The sequence below is a fragment of the Boleophthalmus pectinirostris genome, unplaced genomic scaffold (assembly GCF_026225935.1).
Source record: "Boleophthalmus pectinirostris isolate CB_2022bp ecotype Guang Dong unplaced genomic scaffold, ASM2622593v1 HiC_scaffold_17, whole genome shotgun sequence".
NCBI classification, from domain to species: Eukaryota; Metazoa; Chordata; class Actinopteri; order Gobiiformes; family Gobiidae; genus Boleophthalmus; species Boleophthalmus pectinirostris.
The window spans coordinates 11,120,180-11,146,770 of NW_026571115.1; the positions used below are offsets into that span (position 1 = coordinate 11,120,180).

The 26,591-nt window shown below is 39.3% G+C and overlaps 1 protein-coding gene across 1 annotated transcript in view; it reads right to left on the reverse strand.

Moving 5' to 3' along the window:
- Nucleotides 1-17,643: 17,643 nt before the first annotated feature.
- Nucleotides 17,644-26,591, reverse strand: part of LOC110161566 (rho-related GTP-binding protein RhoN-like) — a 73,812-nt gene continuing 64,864 nt past the window's right edge. The window contains exons 4-5 of the mRNA XM_020926328.2: nt 24,591-24,725; nt 17,644-18,891 (exon numbers count right to left, since the gene is read on the reverse strand). Of these exons, the coding sequence (XP_020781987.1) occupies nt 18,622-18,891; nt 24,591-24,725 (405 nt within the window). The 3' untranslated portion in view covers nt 17,644-18,621. The remainder of the gene's footprint in view (nt 18,892-24,590; nt 24,726-26,591) is intronic.

Here is a 26,591-nt window from a genome sequence, read left to right on the forward strand (position 1 = left end):
ACAAACAGGGGTCTGTACGTGTAGCTCTCTGCACTCAGAAGGAGCGAGACACAAACAGTCGGTCAGTCTGCAACGTACCGAAGTGCATATGCGTTTTTAACGATGACTTGTACAAGAAATTCCACGCTTTCCGTTCCGGTCGGGACAAGTGTGAGTCCATGTGTACAAAGCAGCACATATGTTTCGATGTCCAGTGGGGTTCACCAGGACACCGAAAACATGAAAAAGCTTTGCCAGGTGAGAGTAGCGCAATGTTAATGACGAGTTCCCACCCCCCGTACGGTGTCCTGGTTTTGACAAATGCAAATATGGTCACACTAACCTGTATTCCACTAAGTCGTGCCGCATCAGCGCACAAGAGCTGTTTTTTTTTTTTTTTTCTCGCTTAGTTTATGCAAATTAGCCATATGGTTTTAAGTTTAGTTTCTGTGAGACTTGCGCAAATCTGCATTAAACACATTATAATGTCAAACGGGCTGATGTGGCTCTAGAGTGGTTACGGTTTATATGTCGTAAAGTTGAATTTATTTATGCAGATTAGTAGTGCAGATAGTAATAATAATGATGATAAATTTTATATAAAAAACGTTAATGATTAATCGATAATTGATGACGATCGATTAAGAAAATTTAGTCGAATGCCCATCCCTAATGTAAACAGACAAATAATAAAGGGTTACTCAAACATGTGTGAATGAAACAAAACACAAATCTGGGTATGCTTTTGATGAGGTAACAGTAATATAACATGCCTTAAAGCTCACAAGAGTCAGTGCTGTTCAATATAGAACTTTTAAATGCACAGAAAACACCAGGAGACTACGTGGCTAAAGAAATCCCCACACAATCACATCTCCCTTCAGCTGAATGCAGTCTGAACCGCCTCTAAGAGTAAAAAAACACATGCATAAATTACCTACTTGAATGTGTGATCATGAGACATTTTCCTTTCGTTCATTGGTTCAATTTCCAGCCAGTTTTTTTTTTTACTACCACCGTTTAACTGCAGAGACCACATAAAACAGCCCTCCACCATTACACAGTTGCTATTCAGTTTTGTTGTTTTGGTCTCCGTCGGCCGCTGCCAACTTGGTGAAACGCCATGCACAGAGAACTGGCAATGAGCAGCGCTGAGTTTGGGCCGGATCCAAATACTCAAATACTATAGGCCTACAAAACACACAGCTGTGCCCTGCTTCGATGTATACACAGGGCAAAGCTCACAGCGCCACCACAAACACAGATAAATCTACTCCAACAAAACAAGTCTGAAGGCAAGAAGTTTGTCAAGATTTTATGGGACCATTCCAGCCCCTCTTTCTATGGGTAGACCACCATAAGGCTGTAGCTGTTGTCCTTGGGTTGAATTCATTGGAACGCATGAAGCTTTGACAGGAGAATAGGTTGTTATTGTATTGCAACTTTAAGAGTCCATATATCTGGAGTTTTCGCTTTACGGTTTAAAGGTCCCGTATTATTTGAAATTGATTCTCGTGAGCTTTGAGCCATGTTGGAATATTGTTACCTCCTCAAAAAGCTGTTGCTGGAGCTGTGTTTTGTTTCATTCACACATGTCTGAGTAAGCTTGTTTTATTAGTCTGCTCGTTTTCAAAGCTCAAAATGCTCTGGTCCACCTTGTGATGTCATGAATAGGTAGTTTTCAAGTTAACTACTACCTTTTACTTTTGGTTCAGTACAGATTGGCAGTTCCATAGCTGTTATTTTCCAAATGAGTCAAGTGAAGGTGCTTTAAAAACACAGTTTTGTATTGAATTCATGTATCATTTATTTACTTCATTATTTGTCCTTAAAACCAAAATTATTTGCGTTTTCAGTTTTTGATTTTGTACTTAAATGAGTAATGTAAAAAATGGATAACTGAACCAGGACTAAACCAGGACTGAACCAGGACTAAACCAGGACTAAACCAGGACTAAACAAGGTCTAAACCAGAACTGAACTAGGATTAAACCAGAACTGAACCAGAACTGAACCAGGACTAAACCAGGACTAAACCAGGACTAAACCAGGACTAAACAAGGTCTAAACCAGAACTGAACCAGAACTGAACCAGGTCTAAACAAGGTCTAAACCAGAACTGAACCAGAACTGAACCAGGATTAAACCAGGATTAAACCAGGACTAAACCAGGACTAAACCAGAACTGAACCAGGACTGAACCAGAACTGAACCAGGACTAAACCAGGACTAAACCAGGACTAAACAAGGTCTAAACCAGGTCTAAACAAGGTCTAAACCAGAACTGAACCAGGATTAAACCAGGACTAAACCAGAACTGAACCAGGACTAAACCAGGACTAAACCAGGACTAAACCAGGACTAAACCAGGACTAAACCAGGTCTAAACCAGGTCTAAACAAGGTCTAAACCAGAACTGAACCAGAACTGAACCAGGATTAAACCAGGACTAAACCAGGTCTAAACCAGAACTGAGCCAGGACTAAACCAGAACTGAACCAGGACTAAACCAGGACTAAACCAGGACTAAACCAGAACTGAACCAGAACTGAACCATGACTAAACCGGGTCTAAACCAGGTCTAAACCATGTCTAAACCAGAACTGAACCAGGATTAAACCAGGACTAAACCAGAACTGAGCCAGGACTAAACCAGGACTAAACCAAGACTAAACCAAGACTAAACCAGGACTAAACCAGGACTAAACCAGGACTAAACCGGGACTAAACCAGGTCTAAACAGGGACTAAACCAGGACTAAACCGGTCTCTGGTCTGGTCCCGGTCTAAGTCCTAGTCTCAGTCCCAGTCTCAATCCTGATCTGGCCCTGGTCTGGTCCTAGTTTCTGTCCTGGTCTCAGTCCTGGTCTCAGTCCTGGTCTCGGTCCTCGTCTCGGTCCTGGTCTCCAGTCCTGGTCTCAGTCCCGGTCTCAGTCCTGGTCTCGGTCCTGGTCTCCAGTCCCAATCTCAGTCCTGGTTCAGTCCGTATGCGGTGCAAAAGTCCGACATTGCAGTTTAAGTCACAGAAACGGGGACACAGCCGTTATCCGTTTTTTCCATTAATCATTTAAACATAAAATCAAAAACTGAAAAAGTGAATAGTTATCTGTTATTTATATTTAATGAAGAAAACTAGTTATTTTTTTCATTTAATTTTGAAAAACGAATGAACGAATGACACACGGATTGTATTGCCACATGACATCACAAGCTGGAACAGAGTGTCTTCTGTTTGAGAGAAGAACAGTGTTTAAACGTGTGAATGAATCAAAACAAAACTCCGGGTATGTTTGTGATGAGGAAACAACATTATAACAGATCACTAAATAGCACAATATGGGCTCTTTAAAAAAAAAAAAAAAGATCATAATAAATTAAGTCTTTGATGCTTTAAGACTATTAGTATGTAGGTGGGAAAAAAAAAATCCACTGACGTAAGCTTGAACTCAGCAGCCTTTATACTTGTAGCTTGTTGTTCTTTAAATACATGGGAACATTGACTACCCAGATGCACAGACGAGGATCTAGAAAACTGCGGTGACCTTTGATAACGTGTGTTCAGATGGAGCAGGAGGAGGCTCGCAGCTCCCCTCACAGTGTGCCCTGGGCTAGCTCTGCTCCGATTAGCCCCTCACGCTTCCCATGCCAATAAACCACCATTCTTTTTTTTTGTTTTTGTTTTTCTTGTTTTTCTCCGTTTGCTGCAGTTTGGGTTATTTCCTCTGGATGTTTTTGTTTTTCAGAATGACTCATGTTAAACCAGGTGATCTCATTAAGTAGGCCTATATCTGGAACGGCAATACCAACAGTAAAGCTTCCTGGAACTATCTTGCAATAATTCAATTGAGTGGGGGTGTTGCCTAACTTGGCCTCGTGGTGTCACCTGTTTTTCTCTATGGAGATGTATGTTTCATGCCGTGCTATGGAATTAAATTTTTACTGTGGTACTGGTATTTATACGGTCACTTACTCAATTACTGGCGTTTTAATTACAGATCCTATATTATGCAAAATTGACTGTTGTGAGCTCTAAGCCATGTTATAATGTGGTTACCTCCTCAAAAACAGACCTGAACTTATGTTTAGTTTCATTCACACATTTTTGAGTAACCCTTCAGTATCAGTCCAAATGCTCCAAATGCTCTGTTCCACTTTGTGATGTCATGAAGCAGTAGTTTTCATGATAACATGTACGCTTTGTTTTTTGTCAATTTTGTTATTTTGAGGGATAACCTGGCACATTAATAACAAAATAAACATAAAAAAAAGACTAGCACATACAAACAAAACAACAACAAAAGAACAATAAGTAAATAAAAAGAAGGGGCGTGGGTGGGGGGTTGGGGGGTTTGTGTGTAGTACAGAGCTTCTCAATGCAGTGTGTGTGTGTTTATTTACATTTTAGGGTGGTCAAATCAAATTTGCATGTACATGTTTTCTGTTCCCTTATATCTTTAGTTTTCTGTTTATTAATCCTTGTTTTGTTTTTTTTTTTGGCAACCCCAAAATGCACTTACACATACAGTACATTATACAAACATATATACAAGCACATTTTGACACTGTCCAACAGTATAAGTATATTATTCTATTTTATCCTGCTTTATCCAGATGGAGTTTTGCCACAGTCCATGGGCCGACAATGTGTTTGTTTTTTGTGTCCAGAAGCTGAGCAGCCTGCTCCACAGAAATTAAATCCAAAATGTGTTTGTACCAATTGTCTATGTCGAAACACTTATGTTTACATTCTTTCCAATTCATCATAATAATATGCTTAGCTGCAAAAAAAACAAAAAAACAGTGATAATATGTGGTCCAACTTTTGGGATGAAAAGTCTTGAGTTCTTGTTCCACGCAGGCACAGCAATGGGCATGAAGAGATCTGCACATCAAACATACAAGACAGCCCATCAATTACAGCGTTCCAAAATAGTTTCACTTGAGGGCAACACCACAGCATGTGTATGAGTGTGCCCTCTGCCCCACAACCATGCCAACAAAGTCTGGATTATTCATTATCCACTTTGTTTAGTATGTGTGGCGTTATACAGTCAAAGCTTGATGTAATAATTTGAGTGGCATAATTTTATATCTCACATATTTAGAAATTTTAGTGCACTTTTGCAGTTTATTCAGTAGTGATTTGGGCAATTCTAGGGCTGAAATGATCCAAATGATTCCAGTGAAGGTGTATGGAGTTTAAAAACACAGTGGAGTTCTTCCTGTATTACCACATGACCTCACAAAGTGGAATACAGTGTTTTCAGTTTGAGAGAAGAATGAATGAAACAAAACATAACTGCACATCTGTTTTTGACGAGGAAACAACAGTATAACATAGATCAGAACATAGCGTAATATGGGCCCTTTAAGGAAAAAAATATATTTTCTTCGTGTGAGTGTTCGGGTCGCCTCTCCACAGAGCTGACCTGTAACTTGGCCTGATCCAATCACACTTATCTCCAGGGAGACATTAGTTTTCTTAGCATAAATTTTGACAACTAATCTCTTTTGCTGGTCATCTGCGTGTTTGCAACCAAAATAATTTCCTCTTTGGGTTGAATTGTAACTCTGATTCTGATTCCGTGATTTCCCCATGTACGCTGGCTCCTCTGCCCCTGCCTGGCTCCAGCTCCTGTTTGTGTGGACATCTTGTACTTTAGTTTCACACCCTTTTTCCCTTTTAGCCCTGTGTGACTGACAACATGCTCCCAAGCTCATTAACATGCAAAACCACCCCCGCCTCCCGTTGCCATGACGTCAGCATCTCTCTAGAAACCCATCCGGCTAAAATAGGGTCAACTCCACGTCTGCCATCATCATATTATTATTCATACCATCACCTTGTCACAGAATCATTTGTGGCGTGTTCCCAGCCTGTTTTCTTATAATGGCGGTAATTTACAGGCTAACAAATGTCTCTCAGTGATAAATTGCGTGGCTTGGAGGAGGACCTTATGGCGATGAAAACTGCATTGAAAGATGGATAAACAGGTGAATGGCTTCGTAATGTGTGGCTAATTGTGCAAACCGAAGCTCATTTTGTTAGCTGCCAGTCCATGTGGTGAAACGGGAGCAAGGATTTCAGCCTGACAAAGCTGCCCGGCGAAAGTGGACAAGGATATTATTACATTATAATCACCCGCACACTCAAAGCCAGGGAAGAGCCGGGCACCTTTCTCAGAGAAGATGAGGGGTACATGATGTCAGTTTCAGAGCAGCTTTTAATTCTATTTTTTTGGAGACAGGGTATGCTCAGTTTTTGCTATTTTTGAGCCCGCTTTAGTCCTGATGAATATTAAAGCAGTATAATGATGAACACAATTGATACTTTGCAGAGACATCACGTTGAGGGATGTTCTACGTGTACTCTATGGTGCAATGTTCAGGAGTTGCCATGGTTACACAATGCACACCTTGGCAAACACAGCCAAGTTTTTTTTTGTTTTTTTTTAATAGTTTGAAAATTCTATTATTTAGGTGTTTGATTTTCAACAAAAAAGTAAGAGTAACTAAGGGTCTGTTTTGTGAGTAAAAATGGCAAAATACTTTATTGGAAGTGCCTTTCGTTTAGACCAGGGGTGTCCAAACTTTTTTCATCAAGGGCCACATATCTAAACACAGATGAAGCAGAGGGCTGATCGAGGTCCATAGACTGGCGCTTAATACAGTGAATAAATGAAATATGTGCATGTGTAACACATTAGAATGAGCTGTGAGTCTTTATTCATGCTAAGATCCTTAAAACCACACCATAAATATTAAATATTAGCTTTATCAAGGTAGATTTTCAGAAAACTTGCAGTAAAAAAATATTTTTATTTGATGCAAGGTTATTTGGGCCATTTCACCTGGAAGTCTGAGGGCCAAGAAAAAATTGTCTGTGGGCCGCATTTGGCCCCTGAGCCATAGTTTGGACATGCCTGGTTCAGATGGAGACAGTGTTTTTGGGTCTTAAAAATGCAAAAATCTGAAACCACCCTCAAGAGTGGAAAAGTTGAATATGCTCTGCCATAGCATTTCCGTCTACACTGCCCAAGACGCAAAACTCTGGTCAGATCTGCTCACGTCGTGTACACGTTTACGTCACATACATCACCACCTATCGTCACCACCTGGCACACATATCCAGTCAAATTCTACACACTTTTGTTTCCTCCTGAAAACACTTGTCTAAACGCGAAATAAAAAGTGAAGAGGCGACGCCACTTTTGTGTCTTCTGTTCAGACCGTCATCATATAAACGTAGCCTAAGTGAAAACCTGTTGTAGTTTCGGGTCAGATTGTGTTAAATTTAAGCTCAGATAAAAGTCTAACAAGGCCTCAGACAGAGCAGTTCCTACAGTTAGCATCACAAGGTACTCTAGGCCATAATCCTGGCTCAGATTTGTAGAAGGATCCATGGATTAGATTACCACTGAGAGATTAGTTAGGCACAGAATTGATTCGCAAGTAACCGACAGATGAATGATGAAAATACATGCATTCATTTTAAAGAAGCACTGTAACTTTTTTCCAATTAAAAGTGTTTTTATTTGGGAAAAAAATCTTCTTACTCACTGTATTCTCCTCTCCACAGATCTGACCTGTAACTCGGCCTGACCTGCTGTTTGTCTCCAGGGAGATACAGGTATACACAGTGCAAAACAACATCATGTACAAACTCATATACAAAGCTAAATTAAAAACTAAAATTCAGTGCAAAATGGAACTTTACTGGCACTAATAAAAACTTGCCAGAAAAGCAGCCAAAGTTCATCTTAAGGTCCCACAAACTTTTAAACTTTTTTTTTTTTCAGTACACAATTCACTTCTATTACTCAGACAAGCAACACTGTGACCTGACATACAGGCTCCAAACAAGAATTACACTTGGGAAATCTATAGCAGGACCTACAGGTGCAGAGTGTGACAAAATCTACAGACATCCACTTTATAATGGAGACAAACAACAGACATGTGTGGAGCTTGTTACAAACTTTGCCTCTTACGGCCAAGTTTTCATTCCATCTCTATATTTTTGAATGGACTGGTTGTAGTAGATTTATTGGGTAACCATAATTCATAATTTTAAACCCATATCAAATTCTAAACCCATATCAACAGTGGTCTAGTGGGGATTTTTTAAGCGGGGGTGCGCAATTCGTGATGACATTGATGTGATGACCTCCAGTCCCCCATCCCCCATCCACCTCCACCCCAAAAGCCAAATACTCAACTTAACATGCTGAAATAGACACAGGTGTCATATGGATTGTTTATTAAAAAAAAAAAATAATAATAATAATCACCTTCAGTATAATCATAAAGGCGCCAGCTCAGTAAAAATCTGTAATATTTTATGGGATTTTTTTTGTTTGTTTGTTTTTGTTGTTTTTTTTAACACAAAATGATGCGGAATCATGCTAATAATGCCGTTCATAATTACCTACAGAACATAAATCATAAACTACAACACATGAATTAGGACTAATACAAGTCTAAACCAGGTCTAAACCAGAACTGAACCAGGACTAAACCAGGACTGAACCAGGTCTAAACCAAGTCTAAACCAGGACTATGCGAGGACTACACCAGGACTAAGCCAGGTCTAAACCAGAACTGAACCAGGACTAAACCAGGACTAAACTAGGCCTAAGCCAGAAATGAACCAGGACTAAACCAGGACTAAACCAGGTCTAAACCAGTTCTAAACCAGAACTGAACCAGGACTAAACCAGGTCTAAACCAGGTCTAAACCAGGATTACGCGAGGACTACGTGAGGACTAAGTCAGGTCTAAACCATGACTAAACCAGGATTAAACCAGGACTAATCTTGGACTTGAATGCTAGAGAGAACCCCGAGTTTGCGGAGCACGGTATGTACAAAGCGTGACCGGGTGACGGCTGCAGAGCTCTGCACCACTCATTTCGGTTGCGGTCACCCGACGGTCTACGCGGGCGCACCTTGGGGCCTATCCCAACACTCAATCTTGGTTCAGTTCTGGTTTAGTCTTGGTTTAGTCCTGTTTTAGTCTTGGTTCAGTCATGGTTTAGTCCTCGTGGTTTAGTCCTGGTTCAGTCCTGTTGTATTCTTGGTTTAATCCTGGTTTAGTCCTGGTTTAGTCCTCGTGGTTTAGTCCTGGTTTAGTCCTCGTGGTTTAGTCCTCGTGGTTTAGTCCTGGTTCAGTCCTGGTCCTTCATGTCGCAGGTCACTATAGATCAGTACTAGAGATTTCATGAGCCTATGCAGGTTGTTTTCACCATTCCCAATGCCTCTGGTTTGACATTTAAGTTGTAGGCTATTTATATTTGTTTTTTTTTTATATCTCACGTCGGGAGAAGTGGGTGGACAGAGTAACCCCGCATACCACCCCCACTACACCCCTATCAACAGAAAGCTCAAGATTAGTGGATTGTCCAACTATAGATAAAAAGAAAAACAAAACATATAAATACGACATAAGGAATTTAACTATTAGCATGAGAAGAGGACAATTTTGACAGCAAATACCTAAAAAAGACAACATACTTTACAAGATGATGTTACTTCTCTTGTAAAGTACACAATGCAAGAGTTCATTTGCAAAAGAGATAAGTGCCTCTTTAAAAAGGTATCAGAGACTAGCAGTTGGCTCTTGCAATCAAAATATTGGTTCACGTCTCTTTGATAAAAAATTTAGTTTTCATTGATAATATCTGAAGAAAACTGTTTGAAAATAACAGTTTGGCAAAATGGCTGCATCTGTTTGTTATTGAACCACTGCTGACCTATTCTGCAAAATCGACTTTTTAGAGCTTTTATAGTTTTTTCTCTGTTGTTCTGAAAGTTGTATTTTGTGTTTTTGATGCACTGTATGTTTGAGTAATTTTTCTTTATTCTCCTGTATTCAAGACATTACTTTATTGTCTTAATTTGTGATATGTGTAGGATTCGGCAGTGGCGCATCGTCATTTTGGAAGAAATGAAAAAAGAAACAAAACTAAACAAATCTGCAAGCATAATCTGCAGTTATTCATGTCGGGTGCGAACAACTTCACGGCTCTTTGTTGTGATGATGTTAGGGGCGACATCAGCTCCTATTGGAAACTGCAATTTTCTGACTCAGAAGGCAGCAGACTTGTTTCTTTTAAGTTATTTTAGATGAATATAGTGATTTCAAATGTGCAAATGATAAGACAATGATTCACAAGTGTCACAGATTATGATGAAATGTTTATTTTCAGGTTGTGGACTTAATTTAGTTACCACTGACAATTCCAACTGGACTCTATCAGTACAGTAAGGCCTTGTTGTGCAGTCTACAGTAATATTAAACATTTTCAGATGATGACGTTTACCTGTTTCCTCTGCGATATGAATTATTAATCTTGAGAAAAGTGCATTTAAAGTGATCCACACTGGTCAGACTGTATTGGCAGATAGACTTATCGACACAGGTTAATAATGAATGAGGTCCCCACTCCCCCAGCTCCCACAGCAGCTGGTAATGTGGCCTTCATACAACCCCAAACTCTGGTGCCCTGGTCAAACACATCCCCGAAGTGTTACCATGGAAGAGGTAAGTGGGTACAGACCCTCTACATACAATTAGTCACATGCAAAGCAAGTAACAGTGAATGAACTGAATAAATGTAAGATATGTTTTATGTCATACTGTTTTGCTTTTAAGGTAGTCAGTCAGTTTTATGAAGAGTTTTCATGTTTTCTGTGTTTTGATATTTTTCTTTTTCTCTTTAAATCCTTCAGCTGTACTCATGACATAGAACCTGTTTGATGTAATTCTGACCAACATTTTTTATCTCTTATTTATCTTTTCATTCCTAAAATGTAGCTTTACTTGGTGATCCAACAGATGAGCAACAGCATGTATTTTTTCTTGCCTTCTTGTGTGTCTAAATTGGTTTACGTTTTACCTTAGATACCCCTCAGTTTGCATAAATAGTAGTTGAAGTTAATTAACTCCCCTCCCGCCCTCTCCAGGTGGGTGGAGAGTCCCTGCCTTAAGTGGAGGAGATCATGAGTGAGGGAAGGATGGAGTGTATGATTGACAGTTGGAGTGTCTGCAGTGATGCAGTCGCTGAATCAAACTGTTGTAGTGAAGAAGGCAAAGCCCTCGATTTATAATCTACATCCTACTCTCACCTACAGTCATGAGCTTTGGGTAATGACCGAAAGGAAAAGATACAAGCGGTCGAAATGAGTGTTCTCAGCAGAGTGGCTGGGCGCTCCCTTAGAGCTAGAGCGAGGAGCTCGGTCACAAGAGAGGAGCTTGGAGTAGAGCTGCTGCTCCTCCACATCGAGAGGAGACTCGAGCATTTGTTCTGAAGACCCAGGACATGCTGGAGTAATTATGTTGCTGTGTAGCTGACCTGTTAACGCCTTAGGGGAAGTGTCTGGAGTGAGAGCAGTGTGGGTGTCCTTGCGACTTGGACCTGGATTAGAGGAAGAAAATGGATGGATGGAAATTAATTCAGATTTTTTGGACATTTTACAATTTGCACCACTTTTGGTAATCCATGACAGTGATGAGTGAAAATGTGACTTCTTTCTATGAACCAGAGCACCTGTTTCTGAAGGTGACAGTATTATCTCATTGTCACCTCCAGCATCTTTATTAATTAAAAGTAGTCGTGCATGTCTCAATTTGACTCCACACACTGTATCTGTGCATTTACAGTTGTTACAGAAATGAGCTGACGGCTGTTAGGTCTGCCTGGATAATCAAGAAACCCAAACCTGTATTAACATCTGTCACTGTAAGCTTTAATAAGAGGATTTAGGAGGGTAAAAATACTCACTTTTAGATGACAACTGGAATCCTGCCTTTTTTTTTTTTCTTTTATCTCTGATGTTGCTGGAGCTCAGTTGTAGGTAGCAGACTCCAATTTAAAAGACCAAGCAATTTACACAGAAATATGGCAGCGAAACTACTCAATCTGTCGTTATTATCAGACCACAATGTCTAATATCTAGAAATCACTTTTTGTGCTTGTGTCTGCTATATAGCTACAATCTATGACCCATGGATCATTATGTTATAATTTGCACATTTTAAATCTCAATATTCTAAATGAAACAAGTCCAATGACAAGTGCCCCATGTTTGAGTAATCCTGCATTATTAGTCTAGCTACATTTTTTTATGTTTAGTTCAGTAGAGACTGGCAATTCCAAGGCAGAAATAATCCAAATTATTCTAGTGAAGAGGTATGGAGAATAAAAACACACAATGGAAGACTTCCTGTATTGCCACCATGACATCACAAGGTGGAACAGTGTTTTTTGTTCTGTTCTGTTCTGTTCTGAGAAGAATTCAGTCTAAAGATGTAGGACTTCTGTGTTAAACATATATAAATAAAACAAAACTCAACTCCAGGTAAGTTTTTGGTGAAGAAACAACATTATAACAAGAGAATTTTAGGTATCCAAATCCTACAATATTTCAAGTAAAAGCACTATGACAAACTGAATGATCTTGTACTTTTCAGCTTGTGGTATGCCTTGTTCCAGCTCCATGTCCCCATCTCATTTCCTCCTGTGGTTTAACTGAAGATCTGTCTAAAACTGTCCAAATGAGACACATCCTCTGATAGGGGACATCCTGTCACCATGAGTCACACGTGGACTGGCCCCTCTCAGCTGCTCTCTGCTCAAACTCCAACTGATAAAGGAAGATTGGAATTCAGAAAATGCCATAGAAAACCTTAAACGTATTATATTGATTTACTTGGAATTTACATTGACCTTAGCTTGACTGCCTGATGGAAATTGGAAGTGGTATGACTGCATGATCTTCAGACAAAGCTTTCTTTGTGTTATAGCATTGCATAAAGGTCTAATATTACACAAAATGGACTCTTGTGAGCTTTAAGCCAGGTTATAAAGTTTTACCTCACCAAAAACATACCTGGAATTGTGTTTTATTTCATTCACACATGTTTGAGAATCCGTGTATCATTTGTTCAAACCAAAAATAAGAAAATGAAAAAACTACAGTTTTCTTCATTATTTGTCTCCAAAACCAAAATGAAAAAAATATAACGATTCATTTTTTCAGCTTTGAATTTTGTGTTTAAATGAATAATGGAAAAAAACGGATAATGACCATTTTCTATTTCTGTGACGTAAACTGTGATGCCAGACTTTTGCACCGCATACGGACTAAACCAGGACTGAGACCAGGACCAGACCGGGACCAGGACCAGGACTGAGACTGGGCCTAAACCGAGACTAGACAAGGACCAGACTGGTACTGTGACCAGGACTAAGATCAGGACGGAGACCGGGACCTGGTTTAGTCCTGATTCAATTTTGGTTTAGACCTGGGATCAGTCCTGGTTCAGTTTTTGGTCCGTCCTGATTCAGTCCTGGTCTCAGTCTTGGTCTCTGTTCTAGTCTGGTCCCAGTCTCTGTCCCGGTCTGGTCCTGATCTGGTCCCGGTCTCAATCCCGGTCTCGGTCCTGGTCTCGGTCTCAGTCCCTGTCTCAGCCCTGGTCTGTTCCACCTCGTGAAATCATCAAGTGATAGTTTTCACATTGACAGCTACTTTTTACTTTTAGTTCAGTAGAGATTGACAATTCCAGGTCTGAAATCATCCAAATGATTCTGGTGAAGGTGTTTGGAGTTTAAAAACACAGTGGAGCACTTATTATCACACGGCATCACATTTCTGTTTGAGAGAAGAACACAACGTAAATATGCCGGGTTTGTGTGTTGAGCATGCGTGAATGAAACAAAACATAACTCTGGGTATAATCACTTAGTGTGAAAAGTTGAAAAGCCATTAATCAGCCATTGATTGATTGACTATAATTGGGAATCACTGACATTACTGTCTATATGCACAACAATAGTGGATTTGTTTGAAAAAAATAAGTTTTAAAGGATGATTTCACCTTTTGTAATATGGACTGTGACCAAAGTAATAAATATATAAATACATAGTAAAAACATATTTCTTTTGAATCTTCAAAAGTCGCTAAAATGGCAGCCATTACTAAAAAAAATATTATGATTGAAACCTATGAATATTGTATGCCTAATAATAGCTAATATGAAGTAAATAAAATGTCTGTATTGCAGTTTGCTTCAATACAAGGATCATAATCGCTATAAAATCAGGTTGTCCCAAAGTAGCACTGTCAAGTTAACATGATTTTTAGGGTTAACTTAACCCATTGGATCTATCTACCTGATAGGATCTATGAGAAACATTGAAATTACATTGTATTTTAGTGTGAAGGGTATGCTATTTCCCATGGACAAATAAACTCACACGTTTCCCTTTATCACAGTTTTCACCCCTAAACTCCATGACAAATGATTCTTTTTCCATTCCCAAGGTTGTTAGAGGCTTTATTTCGGCCGCTGAGATAGACTATTAACTTTCATATTCACAAAACATGGCTCATTTAGACCCACTAATGAGCACTAAAGAATTTGTAAGTAAGAGTCAAGTCTGGAGCTAAAGGCCAGAGCCTGGTCATGTAGCTAAAATCCTGCAGTAACTAAATCTGTGAGTGAGATGAGTGTAGAGAGAAACCCAGGTCACCAAATTTAACTTAACTTAAAGGTGCACTGTGCAGCTTTTCTGATGGGTGGTCTGCCACCAACTTGTCTCCATGGAGATATTATTTGCCTGGAAACTATCATGGCATAACTTTAAACATATCCACCTAGCATTTATTCGTTACGGGGCTTTGTGTTGCTCAAAAAGACAATTCCTTCTGTAAATAGGGGTGACTCTCCATAGTCTGATTCATCAGACGGTTTCACTTCATGGAAACCGTCTGACCTCGCAACATTAGGATTCGTTCACTCGACGGTAGGCGAGTACTTTTTTTATTTAACCAATCGCTGCTATCTGGTCGTGATGTATGTAATGCGCTGGAATGCTCAGTGGTGTCCAAGTAATTGCCAGCACAACCATTAACAAAGCAGAGAGTGAATGTGTCTGTAAACGATCACTGTCGCTTCTGCGAGGTGAACTTGCAAATTAAAGGTGCAATAAAAAATGCGAAGTTTGTATTTGACAAAGAAAGTCCAGAGGAGGATAACGTAAGCAGTCTGCTATCGCAGCTCGGGTTGGTTCAGCTCTTTGCTGATTGGCCGGTGTGTGGTCTACAACTTCCAGGGTTCTTGCAAACCATCTAGTGTATTCAGATTCCTGATCTAGTCGCTGGAGAGAAATGAAATTGAGCGGATGCACTAGATGGAGCCAGCCTGGCTAGACTCTCCACAGATCTGAATTGTAATGTAGCATATTGCTGTAACCTGCTTGTCTCCCTCATGATAGATATGTTTAATTCGATACTGTGGAACATTCTAGACAAAGCAATAACATCTCCATGGAGATAAGCAGGTGATGGACCCTCCACTAGAAATGTTACACAGTGCACCTTTAACCTATTGTGACACATGGGTCACTGGGGTCAGGTACGACACATGGAAGTCCCCTAATTAATTGTATATTTACATTTTAGTGGTACTAACCGGTTCAAACTGCTGTTAATTGGACCAGATTTGCTTGGTTGTCACTGCAATTATCCAATCAGAAGGCAGCAGAATGAGCCTCACAAGTCTCTCATTTGGGTTGCAAGTTTCATTGCAGAAATCCAGTTGTTTTAAACCTAAAAGGACTCTCTCTGGTGTTCTTGATATGCAAGTTAAAGCATTAGTAGGAAGTTCAGATGAGCTTCTAAAATTGAGGACAGACAATTCCTTTAGCTCCATGATGCAGCAACAAATTATACTTTAAAGGTTCGATATATTGTTTCTTATTATTAAAATGTGTTTATGCTGCAATGTTGTTTTCTCATCAAATCAGACCTGGAGTTATTTTTGCTTTTTGGTTTGCATATTTGAATTATATGAATACCGGTCTGTTATCCTCTTCAGGGTTTAAAATGTCACTGCTTGATTTACAAAGGTAGGTAGTAGCCAGAATTGTACTAAAGTAAGAGTTTCATTGTTTTGATTTTAATTAATACTGCTTAAAGGACTCATATCACACTATTTTCTGATCTATGATATACTGTTTCCTCATCAAAAACATACCTGGAGTTGGAGTACTCAAACATGTGTGAATGAAACAAAACACAACTCCGAATAAGTTTTTGATGAAGTAACAACGTTCTAATGCAACTAAAAGCTCACAGTAATCAATTTTGTCTAATGTAGGACCTTTTAATTTAAAAAGCTTTTGTTACTTGTAGACTTACAGTGGGAAGAGTACCCCAAACTTTTTTTTTTTAACTGAATTAAGAGTACTGTCACAAAGTCAACAAGATGTAAAATTATGGAGTCTGAAAACTTACAAGTTAGTCAAATAAATGTCATCACAACTGTATTCACCTTCCCCAAACTCATTCAGATCTGTTCAGTGTTCAAATACCGAAAGTGACTTTGCAGTACTTTTATTACCAGGAATAAAAACTTTTAATAAATGGTGACAGATACATTTCTTCTCTAGAGCATATTTGCATATCCCCCTCTTCCAATTACCTCCTTCAGGACTTCTCAAACATTTCCAACACTATATTTTGACTCAAACTTTTAGATCTCGCAATGAACATTTCTGTCTGGGCTGTCTGCTTGTTCCATGTAAATCTTTTAGTGTTTTGACTTCAACACAGCTCACTTTATCCACTTTGGGCATCTCCAACTGCTGTCCAAAGTCTCATATAAAATAACTCTATCTCCACTCAGAATAACTATCTCCACTCTCTCTCATATACTCTGCTTTACTCGGGCTGTTAGGAAAGAAAGCGCTTCTCTTGTAAAGGGATCAGGTTTGAGAACAGAATGGACAGTTAAATGGTGCTTTGTGGATGGGAGCGCTCACATCACTCGGGACCTGTCATCTTGAATACACTGTTGTTGTTTGAGTATAGAGGCAGTTATTTAAAAACACTACCCTCTTTGCAGTTCATTTTAGGTCCTACTATATTTTACTATTTCCACTGCACTGCTACACTACATTGCGTCCGTTATGTTGACAGACTGAGTGCAGATGGAATCAATGGAAGGCAACAGAAAGGATATAAAGAAGGGAAATGTTATAAAGCTGAGTAATTTAGTGAAGTATTAAGATATGAAATGTAGACATTTAAAACCAAATTAGTAGTGATAGGCGACATCAGTGACTTATATACTATGTAAAATATTGTTATGTCAAGTATTGCTACATCAATCCAATACTGATACTAATGAGTTTTGTATCAAAATTCATTGAAACTCCTCTATCATAAAGAATTTTACAAAAATGACTACAAAAATAAGAGCAATGTATTTGAAAAGTATCAGCATTAGGCAAGCAGTATAAACTTAAGTCAGTATCAGTGTATCTACAGTATATATCGGGAGGTTGTCCTGGTTTACTGGGTAACTCCAAAAGTACTGACCCACTTTTCATGTGACTTTCAGTAAAGTATTTACATCAACTGTGAAGCATGTGCCATCATCTACATACAAAAGCAGTCCTCTGTGTGAGAGTGTTCTGATTCTGGCTCAGGATCTGGGAAAGGATCCCCTGATATTTCAGTGTAGTTTCTTACTTCTCCTGACAGACTGTCCTGTGACTCTGAAAGAGTGAAATACAAGGTTTAGAGAAAAAAGTGATCTTAATATTAATAAATACACCACAATTTCCTGCAGCAATGTCATTTTTATTTTAGGCTTTTAGTGAAAGTACAACAAAATAGTGCTAACATCTGACCACTGCAATCTTCACAAAGAAACAGACTGATTTAACAGGAACGGTCAGGGGGCAGACTGACAATAACGTATTTGTAAAGAATGGTATTAGACTTTAAACTGCATTTTGCTGTAGTTTCTTTGCTTAAAGGTGCACTGTGTAACATTTCTGGTGGAGGGTCCACCACCTCTTTGCCTCCATGGAAATGCTATTGCTTTGTCTAGAATGTTCCACAGTATAGATTAAACCTATCTATCACGAGGGAATCAAGCAGGTAACAACACTACGCTACATTACAGTTCAGATCTGTGGAGAGTCACCCCCATTCACAGAATGAATTACTGTATTTTTGAGCAACAGAAACACATGTAATGAATAAATGTTAGATGTATATGTTTAATGTTATACCATGGAACATTCCAGGCAAAGTAATACCATCTCCATAGAGACAAGCATGTGTCGGACCCTCCACCAGAACAATAACACAGTGCATCTTTAAAATGCACTTGCGGTAGCGTACACACACCTCCACAACATCTCTGTCACTGAATCTCATTCCCAGCTGTTTGACCTGAGCTGTCAATCTATGTCCCCTTTAAAATCCCTTATAAACTTTTACTACAAATAGTACTGCTCGTAGCTTGTCAATTGTCCTTTATAACTGACAAGGCAATCCAAAATGGCTTCCTCCTTTGTCCTCGTCTTCGTCTTCTTCTTCTTCTTCTTCTTCTTAAACCAGTTGTAGAAAATAATTCCTCTAGTATATATTGTCCAGGCGGGTTAGTCCAATTACCAACAACAAATGTGTAAACAGCTCGGAAAATAGGCAAAACACGGAAACTCCTCCAAAGCGCTCCTTAGCAGTGCAAAAAATAAAATATGAGGAAAACAATAATGAAACAATAAATATACTTCCTCTGTTATATTCTGTGTCGTATGTACAGTCCATTTTGATCATAGGAGTTCTACATCAACACGCAGCTTTTAGCCCGGTCCTTCCGAATGGCTGGGGCTTGGTCCATTGTCTCAGTCCGCCCGGGCAGAGGAGGCAGGGGCAGTTGGGATACCCTCTTTAGGCCCCTACGGGAGCTGCTGCGTTTCATTTGCGTTTTGTGTGGTCGGCGGACAGATGCCAGCGTGGTGATGTGGAACACGTCTCGTACGCTGTTCTCCGACACTTTGGATGTGCACTCCACGTACGCCACGGCTCCCATCTGACGCGCGATTGTGCTGCCCTAAAACAGACAGAAAAAAAATACAGTGTGTGAACGGCAGTGTTAAAGTGGTGGTAGAAATTAGTGGCTTTCAAATACACTGTGCATCTTTTCTTGTTTGTGTCCTATTCATGGGTTTCATCTTCCTGTTATAGGTTCCATTTAAAAGATATAAGATTATGTTTTCAATTGCTGATTTCTATGGCAATGGTCCATCATCCTGAAAGGTCCTATATTATGCAAAATTGACTCCTGTGAGCTGTAAACCATGTTAAGCCGGACGTACACTGCGATTTTAAACCCTTTTTGAGCAGATTTTTCACTTGTGCCACTGTTTTTGGGATTGGGCCGAGTTTTGGCTTAATCTTGTGTCATGTTTCGTGTAGTATACATGGGGTAACAAGAACCGATTAATACCTCATGACCAGCTCCTGATCGGCAATCGTATGTCGCAAGAATATCAAACCTGTTTGAAATCCAGTCGCCTCTTGTGGGATTTGCACTGTTGAAGTAGTTGTATAGTATGAGAACATGAACTGTGAGCTGTGAACTTTTAAACCCTGTGATTTGTTTGTACAGTTTGAGCTGGGGCCAAAAATATCACACAGTGTATGTCCGTCATTAGAATGCTGTTACCTCATAAAAACATACCTGGAGTTGCCTTGTTTCCTTCAAACATGTTTGAGTAGCATTAGTCTATCTAGCTCAAATCTATCTAGCTCAAAATGCTCTGTTCCACCTTGTGATGTCATGAAGCGATAGTTTTCAAGTTAACAGCTACATTTTACTTTTTGTTTAGTAGGGATAAGAAATTGCAGGGCTGAAATCATCAAAATTCTATTATGATTCTAGTGAAGGTACATGAAGTTTAAAAACACAAAGGAGCACCTCCTGTATTTCTGCATGACATCACAAGAAGAACTCAGCCTAAATAAGTTGGATTTGTGTGTTAAATGTGTGAGATTGAAACAAAACACAACTCCTTGTAACTTTTCTAATGAAGGGTCAGCTACTTGCATGTCTCCAAGGAGATGTTATTGCTTTGTTGGAATGTTCTACAGTATGGCATTAATCACTGTCTCATGAGAGTCAAGCACATTACAGGTCAGATCTGTGGGGAGGTGACCCAGAATGCATGTTTTTCTAGGTTCTTTTGTTCAATTAAAACTACTGATGCAAGACATACTGCAGAACATCCAGGCAAAGCACTGACATCTCCATGGAGACAAGAGGAAAAGTTACATGTTACATAATAAAAGGTTACACGATGCATCAAACTATTAAAAGTGCATTGTGTAACTTTCTGGTGGAGGGCCTGTCAAATGCTTTTCTTTATGGAGATGTTATTGCTTCATCTGGAATGTTTCATAGTATGGTATTAAACCTCTCCTATCTTCATGGAGACCAAAACCAGACCAAGTTACAAGTCAGATCTGTGAAGAGGTGAGAATGCCAGTTTTTCTAGGTATTTTTGAGTGATAAAACCAGCTGTAATTGAATAAAAGTAAGGTAGAGCTGTTTAATGTCATACTGTGGAACATTCCAGACAAAGCAATAACATCTCATTGGAAAAAAAAAAAAAAGTATTTGACAGATCCTCCACTAGAAAAGTTACACAATGCACAAGGCTTTGATTTATGTTGCATACTATGGTTGAGTCACTTCCCCATTACAGTTGTTTTGATAAGCTTATATAACCAAGGGAATTTATGTTTTATTTCCAATTCTAATAATGAAATGTAGATGGCATGACAACAAAAATATTCAATACTATATCAAGCAGATGCATCATGGGACCACTGGCCTGCTGTTTCAAACCCTTTTATGTAGCTCCAAGTGAACATTGCCAGTCCATATACTCTGAATCTCAATGTCTGGAAACAGGCATGAATAATGAAGCTTTCAGAGTCTGTGTTTAGCCTTTGTCACTGCAGTTATTTACACAAACAGGAAATCCACCACCACTGGACTAATATTACAATCCACCTGCTGCTAACTGAGCTTTTGAATTGTTTTCCCCCTGTCTAATCAAAAGCTAATTTAATTTCACATCTCCTCTCTTTCCTTCTTTAGTGAAGTGCTTCTCTGGTTTCACGATTGAGGCTCGCTAGCACCAAAAGGTCAGATCAGTCGAGACAAGACCACATTTCCCATGATCCCTTGCACGGCCACACAGAAAGGGCTTTTCATTCATTCTGATTTTATCGTCAGCTCTACTACATTAGTTTGAAATTAGTCCTCATTAGAAGGTCAAGAGAAAAAGTCCTAGAATTTCTTGATTGCCACACAATACAGCTAATTAAAGGTGCACTGTGGTACTTTTAGTGGAGGATTTGCTACCTGCTTGCCTCCATAGAGACGTTATTGCTTTGGAATTTTCCACTGTATGACATTAAACCTATCTATCTTGCATTTATTTCATTTTGGATGTTTTAATTACTTAATTACTTCTTGCAGTGAGTGGGATCGTGGGATCTGACCTATAACTACGTCTGAGGATGTATTCTGGAAATACTAGGGGTGTAACGGTACACAAAAATCACGGTTCAGTACGTACTTCGGTTTTGAGGTCATGGTTTGGTTCATTTTCGGTACAGTAGGAGAACAAAATGCAAAACCATTTGCTTGTTGTTTTTTTGTGTTTTTATTAAACCAACAATTTGATTTAACATTATACAAATGGGAAAATAAAATAAATGTAAAGTGCTACTTGGTGATACTAATAAGTAAAATAAAATACTCAAATAAGCAACAAACGTATGAAATATTATACAAATTTAATTCCTTGTAAACTGTAAACAAAACTTTTCAACCATAGCTTTGCGAAGATTCTCGTGTTCAGAGGGACATAGTCAAGGTGGGGGGCAATTGTTGGCAAGGCGGCTGCCCTAACTATAAAGCACTGCGGGAAACACTGCCACCCCAATCACGAACAACTTCCCTTGTGAATATTAAAGAGCTGAGCTTTCTGTGTTGCTGCACATGTAGTGACAGAATGTAAACACACACAAATTGTGCAAATTCACTCGTGCACAGCCCTGCACCGAACCAAACATCCAATACCACACGATTCAACACGAATACATGTATCGTTACACCACTAGGAAATACTAGTATAAGTGAAATACCATACAATGGAACATTTCAGATAAACAATGCATCTCCATGTAGACCAGTTGGAGGCAGAAACTCCATCAGACATGTTACCTAGTGCATCTTTATTAGCATTCTCTCAAAGTCATATATTAGGAGCCGTACTATGTCCTTATTAAATGAAATTTGACTTCTGGATGGGCAGAGAAGGAAGAGGGCGGTTGAAGGGGAAGTTGTCGTGACAACATGAAATGCTTGATCAGATCTGTGTCAGATTACAGCGGAAGCGTCTCCAGGTTCACACAGTGGTCACGTCTGAGGAGCTGGCATTTGATAGAGGATCAGAAACATGATACCAGAGCAGCAGAGCAGGATTAAGAGGACTAACCTTATAACTATTCCATCTGTACTTTAACTAGAGTTTTTTTTTTTTTTTTTCATTTGTGTAGATTAGAGATGCACTGCTCCATCTTTTTCAGTTTCAATACTTAATCTTTAAGAATCAGCTGATACCTGATATCAACCAATACCAGTACATTTGTGTATAATTCCTTTAAACTAAAATAAAAATAAGACAAAATGGATCCAATTGTGTTAAGTAGCTTTTCTCAAGTTCTCATCTCTCAAGTAACTACTGGACAACTGTAAATACAAATACAAACATTCTGAGACTTTCTGGGCCAATTACAACCAATAAATAGTACAGTATGTCCATCCAGGATATCGTCTGAATCGATATTTGAAAGCCACTATCCAATCCATAATCGGATCGGTGTAGATCATTATGTGAACTAGAGCTGCACAATTTTTTTTTTTGGGGGGGGGGAGGACCGGATTTGAGAGAAGACTGAAATAAAAATTGCAAAGACAATAATAACAATACAATTAATACAATAACCCCATGTATTTCAGAGCCTGTTTGTGAAGGCCAAAACACAGGTAAAACAACATCTTTCATCAAAAAAGGACTAGCTCTCTATGGCATTTTACTACGTCTAAACAATTATCACTTCATCCTAGTTACACAACATCTGCTTTCAATGCTTTTATTCAGCATTGAACCTGCCCCATTCAAACATCTTCTTTTGTTCTATGGGCTTTTGTGTGACGCTAAAACACACTTGAATGAGCGCTACATGAACGCACTAAACGCTGATTAAAATTCACACAGTTTATGGTGCCCTCCCCTCCTCCCTCCTCCTCTACTGAGTCTCAACTCTTCTCTCTTCTCCCCTTCTCTCTTTTCCTCTCCCCTCTTCTCTCTGCGTTCTCTTGGCTTCGAGGTCATTGCACCACACAATAAAAACGCTTCGGTCATTAATCACTGTCCAGTTCTTTTTATATATTATTATGTGTAGTATCTAAATCTACATGAGCAATGAATCTGACAAAGGAAATTGGTGTATTACAGCACAATAGCTTCTCAAACTGTGGTACGCAAGTCTCTGTGTGAGTTATGTGCAGTAGATGATTTTTACTGTCTTAAAACATGAAAAATAGAGCTAGTTCATTTTAAACGTTTTGCTGTTCCCCAGAGTTATTCCTCACTTACCTTATGCAATCCTAATTATTCACAGTGATGAATTTGTAAGTGCATTTCACAACAAGTTTTGTCCTCACAGTAATGCCAACAACAACGACCATGCTAACACCGCACTTCCTGATTATCGTGCAATATAATGCTTTATAATTAAGTGTCTACCGTACACACAGAAGACTTATTTTGACCTGAAGAGCTGCGTACAATACTGGTACAAGACAAATTTTGATTGAATAATTAGAAGGGCTTTCATTTTAAAGATCGAATATGTTTTTATTCATGGCCGATACCGATAATATTGTTTAGAATCCAGAGTAAGCGATGGCCGATAAGCTCTGCTGATATTTTTGGGCTGATATAGAGAGTGGATTTTGATTATTTCTACCCAAGTTATGTGCATTTAAATGGTAACAAATTTAGCCACAACCTTATTTCACTGCAAACTCATCAGAGAATGGTGTAGCTGCATTTTAAGAAGAGCCCACTTCGCATTTAAATGTTCAAATAAAGGTAAATAGGTAAATATCTCTCCTTTAGTCAGGTGGTCAATCAAAAAAAACAAAACAAAAAAACATATCACTGTATGTTGGAGATACAAAGCTGATATGCAAAAAAACTGCAAATATCTGCAATATTGTAGTGGTTAGTCCTGGTTTCCAAATTGACCTATAGTTATCAGACTTTTTTTCTTGGTTTATAAGAGCTTTATGCTTCATTTGGTCCAAATTCATCCTGTTTTGGTCTTATTGTCTGAATCCACGTATAGCTGATCTTTAAGTCAAAAAATTCCTTCCACTCTCCTCTCCCTCGGCCCTCGTCATAAACACTTCCTCAACCTGTCAGCACATCGTGGTCAGCGCTCAGACCCCAGCAGGCCCCCTCCAGGACTCACACCCGCCCCCCACCCCCCTGATTCTGGAGGTGCCTGATTGCTCCTCCTCTCACTCTCTCTCCTCTGGGACCTCACTGCAACACCAGCGCTGACCCCAGGCTGGAGAAATAGCTCAGAACAGCTTTCTAATTTCCTCTTTTCGCGTGTGTTTTTGCCGTCTGGGGACTCTGGGACATTTGGGGCGGAGGATCTCACCTGCTCGTGGGTGACGGGGATGAGGCGCTGCTTGGACAGTTCTCGGAGAGTGTTGACGTCCGTCCTCATGTCCAGTTTGCAGCCCACCAGCACCACTTTGGCATTGGGACAAAACTCCTGTGTCTCCCCTTGCCACTGTGGACACAAACACAAGAATATATAAAAATAAAGCATTGGATTTTCAAGTTAACAGCTACATTTTACCTTCTGTTCAGTGGCAATTCCAGCGAGTTGAAGCAATTTGAATGAGTCTAGTGATTCGAGTTCTAGTGTTTTCAGTTTAAGAGAAGAACTCCGTCTAAATGTTTGTGTGAAACAAAATATAACTCCACTTATGTTTTTAATGAGGAAACAACATTGTAACATAGATCAGAAAATTGTGTAATATGGGTCCTTTAAAACAGTGGTCCCCAACCTTTTTTGCGCCACGGACTAGTTTTATATCAGACAATATTTCGCCGAACGGAGGGAGATTTTTGGACGAGGGGACTGTGTATGGGAGGAGGCACGGTGCACTGTCTGGCAGCATGATTAAGTCCTGGCTAAATCCTTGTTAAGACTGGTATTAGACCTGGTCTGGTATTAGACCTGGTTTAGACCTGGTTTAGACCTGGTTTAGACCTGGTTTAGACCTGGTTTAGACCTGGTTTAGTTCTGGTTTAGTGGGCAGCCCGTGCAACGTACAGGAAGAGGGATGGCGTCTGCGTATGGGAGGGGGGGTTTGCACTTTTGCCCAGTACTGGTCCCCGGCCTGGGGGTTGGGGACGCCTGCTTTAAAATATCCATGTTGACAAAATTGCAAGACATCTCAGATATATTGGTATCATCTAAAAGAAATCCTGATCTCACTATCCATAATTCACACTTGGTGGTGATATGCTGTGGCTGCCCTGAGGCACACTACAGAGAAGTGGCTGTCAATCTGCCTTAAAGGTCACCAATCAATTCACTCCATTACAATTTCCATAAAAAACTTTTCTACATGGCAACAAAGTTCAATGGTTAATTTGCTAAATAAACAATAAACAAAGTTTTAATGTAAGCTGTAACAGAGGTGTTCAACATGGTTATTTAGAAATAACGGCGTCTGTTTTTATACTGAACCTAACAAAGTCAGCTCTTCTTACAAACTAAATAAAAATTTTGAATGTTTACTTTAATTTCCTCATAGATACAGTATGTTCATATTAATTCGTCAGAGCGTTTCCACAGTAACAGATGCCATAGAAACATCCATTGATCCCCGAAGCTTCACTGATAAAATAAATGTGATTTCATTTCAATTGAGCCCTTTACACAGAATATTATCTCCAGCCCATGGCCTTTTCATTAGCTCTGACTATTGTGCTGCTGGGCCAATTATTCATCATGAAACCAGAATTACGGAGACAAAACCATGTCACTAAACGTAATTTCTGATTGTAAATATTTTCACATAAATTGTCTTATTTCAACTGGCTCACAGTAAGGACACATGCTTTCCCACATTTTTTTGTGCAAAAAAATGTCCAAAATGAAAGAAAACAAAACAACAACATGCTTTTAAATCCGTGTATCATTTGGTCACTTGATTTTCAAAATAAAACCAAAAATAAGAAAATTTAAAAAGCAACTATTTTAACCATAATTTAAAAATGGAATACCATTTTTTTTTTTTTTCAGTTTTTGATTTTGTGTTTAAATAAATAATGTAAAAAAACGGATAACGGCTGTTTCCCATTTCCGTGATTTAAACTGCGATGTCAGACATTTGCGCCGCGTACGGATTGAACCAGGACTCAACCAGTACTGAGTGCTGGGACGGGTCCGGATGTGTGCGTCGGGTGGTCAGGACTGAGACCGGGACCAGACCAGAACTGAGACCAGGACTGAGACTGGGAACAGGACCAGGACTATGATTGAGACCAGAATCAGACAAGGACTGAGACCGGTTTAGTCCTGGTTTAGATCTGGTTCAATCCTGGTTCACCTGGTTTACACCTGGTTTACACCTGGTTTACA